General features: G+C 38.9%; 1 protein-coding gene across 1 annotated transcript; it reads left to right on the top strand.

Moving 5' to 3' along the window:
• Positions 1-1699: 1699 nt before the first annotated feature.
• Positions 1700-6381, top strand: ddias (DNA damage-induced apoptosis suppressor). Its single transcript, XM_008405732.2, has 5 exons — positions 1700-2078; positions 2216-2377; positions 3016-3124; positions 4269-4564; positions 4702-6381. The coding sequence occupies exons 1-5, from the start codon at positions 1957-1959 to the stop codon at positions 6308-6310; spliced, it is 2298 nt and encodes a 765-aa protein (XP_008403954.1). The 5' UTR covers positions 1700-1956; the 3' UTR covers positions 6311-6381.
• The last annotated feature ends 188 nt before the right edge of the window (positions 6382-6569 follow it).

Here is a 6569-nt window from a genome sequence, read left to right as displayed (position 1 = left end):
AAACAAGCCTTATTTTAGGGCAAAGTGCAGCTTCAGAAAATCCTCACCTTTAAATGTTGCACACCAAACTAACCACATGTAATATCTGTTGTCATTGTTCTCTTTTACTCTGAAAACAAAGTTCCTCCTTAAAACGACTCAGAGTTGGGAAGTTACGTAGAAACAACAGAACAGCCTAACAAGTGGCTTCTTGTAGCAACATGTCAAAAACACAAGAAGCACTCATAATGATGCCAACTTAGTACGAATATTACTACAAAGACAGGTGATTTGTGTCTGTTGTCAGGTTAGTGATGCCAAAGATATAATAACTTTCTGCTAAAAGACTTTAAAGAGTTAAAACCCATTCAATTCACACCATTCTGCAAAGTGCAGAAAGCTGAGACATATATCTATATTTGTGTTGATTTTGAAGAATTATTTGTCCTTACAAGTAYCCCCACATCTCTGTTTTAGGTACCACTGTGTTTCCATCAGCCCTGCTGAGCCCATTCCACAACATGATGCTGCCACATACAAGCTTCATGTTAGTTTTCCCTCAGCCATGGAGTTTGCCATATAAGTCAAAAAGTTTTATTTKAGTTTTCTGTGACCAGATCATCTTGTTCCACATGTTCAAGGAATAAGATGCCCTGAACACCTTGTTCCTTCTTGCAGACRAAACTACTTCTTGCTTCCTCTCACCAATTTCACAATCTTGGCTCTCTTCCATTGAAGACAAATTTGAGGAGTGTGCAGGTTGTTCTGTTAACAGGTTCACCCACCTGAGCTGTGAATTTCTACAAGTCCTCCAGAGTTACTATGGCTGCTTTCCTAATTAATGCTCTCTTTGCCATCCCTGTGTAGGTATTCATATGCTTATAGGTGTTCYGTACTCTGGTGTGTTCCTTGGACTTTATGATGCTGGATTATTTATCTTATGCCTCTGTGACCTTACACAGAACACCTACATAAATATATATAGAGAGAGCAAATCACACACATTTGGAAGCAACAGGCTGCACTAAATATTATTTACAGGTATCAAAGTAAAAGAGGCTACAATGCTCTTTAATGCCCTAGTTGTATTTTATTAAAATTTTGAGTCATTTTCTTTGCACTTCAAATCCAGTTTACTGCTTTGTGTTGGTCTCAATTAAACCCAAATAAAATAAGGGTGGTTAATCCTATTGAAAGATAATATACTTGTAATATTCTTCTTCCACTGCACACAGCCATTGCAGTCAATACAACTGAACTCRTGTTCAGTTTTATAGAACTGAACTTGAATAAAACYTGTGTTAAATTTTATTGGCTGCATAGATAGAGATTTAAAAAAGGAAYTGTAATCTGACCTGAATGAAAAACAGCTACTATCACATTATATKTGTTATACAAAAAGTTTTTGTTATGTATCTAGAAATACTTCYGTATCTGGAGATACATTTTTGATGAACAGCATTTAATGCAGCCTATTCATTATATAATTTAAAATAAATAGTATAAGGTAATGGAAACATTAGATATAGAATCATTCAGCCCCAGTTTTATTCAAACTGCACTGGATAAACCGGGAAACATTTTGGCTTGGGTGGGATAAGTGAACCATAGACATGAAGTGAACATTTGAGGGGCAGAAAACAGGAAGTCAATTTAGTATGAAGTTGACTTCACAACAACCTGCCATTTCATGCATAGACCGAAAGGTGGCAGTGATGAATTCAGTCTGTAAATAACTAGCCGAAGAAGAAATTCCAACCAAAACAGCCTGTGGCGCTTTTCATTTGAAAACGCTTTGCTCTTAGAAAGAAAATCTAGGAGGAAATAAGTATCTCCGTGTTTTTGTTTGTTAGTTCCCTATTTCCTGCGTTTCTTTCCAACACCGTTTCCCCAGTTCCGTTAAATCAGCCTTCATGTATGCTAAGGAGTTAGCTAAATGTTAGCTAACAGATTAATTCTGTTCTCCGTGTTGAACTGATGTCTGTCCGGCGGGTTCTGGTGGGTTGTACCGTGTTGTCTTTACAAGATGCCTGTGTGTTTTATCCCTGCTGCAAAGGCTGCTTCTCCCGGATCGATGCTGAACAGAGAGACGCATTAAGGTACAAACGAAATATAAAGAAGTTTTAACTCTGGTTGACAAATGTTATTTCAGAGGAAATTCAACATGGTTATATTCTTATTCTGTGTACTTCTGTACTGCAGACATTAATCCACAGTCACGTGTCCTCTCTGTCAGGTATAGGTGCTCCAGGTGTGATTACAGGTGTCTCAAGGRTCAAGTRGACTACAGATACCGTCTCTCCCTGCGAGTTGTCCGAGATACATCCACATTTGGTGTAACCGTGTTTGGAAATACTTTGAACTCCTTTTTCGGCATCCATGCAAGTGGATTACAGAGGTAATTTTTTAAATGTCTTATTTTCCATTCAAAGTGACACAGTTGGTAGCTCTGTTGCCTTGCAGTAAAAATGTTCTGGGTTTGAATCCCAGCCTGAGGTTTCYCTGCACACTTTGCATGTTGGAATGAGTTCTCTGTGATCACATTTTGATGAACATAATGTATTTTATATCTTTTACATGATGATAAATGATTAAGTATCCATTTTTTAAATCCCATCCCCTCTCAACTCAAACTAAAGCGGTGTCTGTGTAATCATACAGTATTATACTATTTGTTAACTTTAGTGTCTGGGTCACTAAAAACATAAATCGAGTGTGTGTAATCGTGGGCAGTGAAAGTCCATCCAACAGGCCAAATACAATTATTGGCATGCAGAATTTGCATTTGAAATTTAGCACTCCACTTAATATTGCATTCAAGCTGTTGTTTGCATTTGCAGAACTGCACACATTGGTTTTCAAATGCTCAAATCTAATCTAATTAATTGTCTATGTTTCTGCTAGTTATTATGARCAAGAAAATTAAAAGAAGACATTGTTAAGCAGATAACAATGGAGAAGAGTCAACTGATGATGCATAATAGACTTGCACTTATACTGACAAAATCTGCTGGGTTTTTATTTTATTATCTGTAGGTTAGCTGAAAATTCGGAGGGACCTGCTGGACCATCAGCAAGATCCACATTGTTGGCGAAAGCAGTTGAAGACTGTTTCCTCGGTAGATACTTCATCTTTGGTATAAAGGTAATAGAGTTTGAATAGGTTTTTTTTTTTTTTTGTTATGCAGCGTCGTACTTCCTAGTTTTTCATTCAGGTAAAATTCACATTAGTTGTTTAAAAAAAGTGCTAGTACATCTTGATCTTGGATCGTGTTATTTTTGTAACTGTGCCAGGTTTTACAAGTTCTTCAGGTAACTGAAACAAATCTGCCCAGTTGGCCAGGATGGCACACTAATTGTGTTTAACATGCAAGTCTAAATATTTATGCTGAAGGAAAAGAACTACCCATCCATGTTGGTATGCAAAAATGTCTTCTTTTTTTAAATCATTTGTTAATTTTATATTTGTAGTGTCTTTAAGCTACAATAAAAAATAATTTTCTTAAAGCTAAAATCAAAACATAAAGGAATAGTCTCATGATCTATCCAAATCAGTTTGAAGAATGAAACTTTTGCCAATTGACCAATCTCTTTCACATAAAAAGAAACATGAAGAGGATTCTGTATATTTCTCCAGGTTAAAATATAGTTAGAATCAATCAAGGAGCAATAAATGTAATATGAAGCAAATTGTTATTCTTTAAAGATGAACTAAACTAATGAAAAAAGCAAAGGTGCTACAATAATGCTGCTATATTATATTCTGCTTAAGGCTGGTTCACATTTTAAATGTGCAGTAATTCCTCTGAATAATAAAAAAAACGTGTGTTTTGCACATTATTATTAATAGTTATTTATTAAATCTGGAATAATTACAAAATATTTCAGAGCCTTCTGAATTTTAAGATTAAGTAAAATAAGTTTTATAAAGGGAATTTTGTCTGTATTTTTCTAAATCAGTCCTACAGATTTTTACTTATAATTATTACATTTTATGCACATGATAAAATATTATATTACTATAAAACAGAAGGAAGTTTTCCTGTACCTCTAAATCAGACAATCAGAAATTGTTTTCTGGATCTGCTAATCAAGTTATGTATAATTTGAGTTACTATCTTTTTTTTTTTTAGTTTTGTAGTTCTCCACATCAAAAATCCAACATTGAGAGAAACTTCAAGTTTCTCTCTATGTTGGATTTTTACTTGAATAAAGCTAAATAAATTAAAAGTGAAACCGTGGCCACGTGGATTGACCTGATCTCTGSTCTGTTGTCCGTCTGTGTTCAGGTGAGCAGAACAGAACGGGAACCCTGGCTTGAAGAACCTGATGGAAGTGAGTCCAGCAGAGGAGAGAGAGCCCAGTTTGTTGCCAGTCAGATGATTCTTCCCCCAGCYTCAGGCCCGACCGGCTGCACCGTGCTCAGTTATTATCAGCACCTCCTTCAGAGAGCTTCTGAGGAWGTAGCTGATCCCAGMAGACCGTCCGCAGCCCCCCTGCTGCTGATTTCCGGTCCTTCTCCGAGCAGCACCCTCAGTGACGTCACTCTGTGTCCCTCAGGTCATCTGTCCCAGGCGCTACTTCGGTAAGAAATGACAGAAATCACGGTGTTTCCTGTACAGAAATATTCCAGCCTCACCCTTTTTAGAATCTCCTTCACTTTATTTTTAATGTATAAAATTTGCGCACACATAAGTAAAAGCGTTTTTGTTTCCATCCCAGTTTCCAGCACCAGAACCAGTCATTTACTTCCACCCCTCCGTGGCAGCAGTCGCTTGGGCTTGTGACGTCCTCAGCAGAGCAGGAGGAAAGATCCAGTCAGGATGGCGCAGGTCAGAGCAGCAGACTGACGGGATGCAGCCCAGCGCCACTTCCTGTGCAGAGAGTTCACACGCAGAACCATCCGGGCACCGAGGAGACTCYAAAGCTAGAGTCCAGCTTTCACAGCCATCCATCCTTTACTGGAGATTCAAACTCCTCTTGTGCAGGAAGTGCTGGAAACGGCTTCAGTGTGAAAACTTGCTGTAGTCCATCACAGCCGAGGTACAAAASCTGCAGTTTCACTCCGAAGGAGCTTCCCACCACACATCWATCCCAAACTTTTTTATCAAGCTCATTTGCTTGGGATGATTTGCCTTTCTCTGAAAGCCTCTCCGAATTTTTGTGCAAACAAGACCAAGGTTTAAATGTTCTCTGTAAAACGACAAACTTAAATTTGCAGCATGAAAAACAAACAACGGGAACCTTTGCGGAAATCGCAAACCGGTCAGCCGAGCCAGCTTCTGATTGTCTGAATGCCGCAGAGATGATCTCCACAAACCACCTCCAAGATATCGCTAATACGCCAACAATAGATGGAGAGGGAAAACATATTTTATCTGATCGAGACTGGAAGAGCTGTGGTGAACGCATGAGCAGACCTGAAGACAACATGATTCCGAGGTACAATGAAGCTTTTTTATCTTTTGAAAAACAAGAAGAGCAAAATGAAGTGGACGGTTACAACTGCTCAGCTGACTTATTCGGTGACTCATTTGTACACCCGGAAACGTACACAACTCACACACGCACCGAGGGATCGCCTTCAGATGCCCGTTTCCGGTTCGCTGAGATGAATGTTCAGCACGTAAAGAATGAAGCCTCRAGCGTGTCACATTCAACGCCTGACAAACGGAAGCTGAAAAGCAATCTGTGCGCTAAAAGGGATTCTGTAGGCCTGCAAGATTTCGACTTTGTTCCTCCTTCTCAGTCCACTCCCATTGTAAAAGCAGGTGGAATGACACGATCGCCCGCGGTCACTTCCTGCAGAAGTTTGAAAGATGAGACATCAAAAGAAAATTTAAGGCGSAGTGTCAGATCCAGGAGGTGGAAGAGCAAAATTACTCCAGGAAGGGGATTCAGGAAGGCTGAGAAATGTAAAGAAAGACATCCAGCGGGGCAGCAGGTAGCGCGGCAAAGAGGAGCAACTAGCTTTGAGTCACSCAGTCCAACCAGTCAGAAACGTGACTCTGAARCGAGCAATGTGACTGTTTGGGACTATGACAACGCAGAGGGAGTTGTTCCTCCTACTCCTGCTCTTAAAATGCAGTTGAGAGTCTCATTCAGAAAAMAATGGCAGACGGAAAATGGCTGCAGGGATTCAGGTTGCAACATGAGGCGATCTCTCAGAGCTGCAGGAAATGATGGCAGAGCTCTGTGGGATCAGACTCAGGCTAATGAGACAGAAGGTGAGAGAGATCTTAATGGATCTAAGGATCACCTCACTGAAGATGGAAACCTTACATGTGACTGGTCAAGGGATTTATTTTCAGACTCTTATCTGATTTCATAACTTTTCAAAAAAAAAAAGGGTAACACTTTATTTGAAAGGGTGTGCATAAGTCTGACATAACACCTGTCATGAAAATAAAGAAGTCTTTGTGAATCTTTATGACAGTTGTCATAAAGTGTCATTCGTTAAATAATGACACTTTTAATGCAAAGTAGCTCTAAAAGTTGCATTAAAAGTCCATTAAAAATGCCAACTTTGCATTAAATTGTCGTTATTTACAAAATCATGCAAAGTTGGCATTTTTAATGGACTTTTAATG

The sequence above is a fragment of the Poecilia reticulata genome, linkage group LG3 (assembly GCF_000633615.1).
Source record: "Poecilia reticulata strain Guanapo linkage group LG3, Guppy_female_1.0+MT, whole genome shotgun sequence".
Taxonomy (NCBI): Eukaryota; Metazoa; Chordata; class Actinopteri; order Cyprinodontiformes; family Poeciliidae; genus Poecilia; species Poecilia reticulata.
The sequence above is the reverse complement of the archived record's forward strand: the minus strand, read 5'-3'. Positions and strand labels throughout refer to the sequence as shown.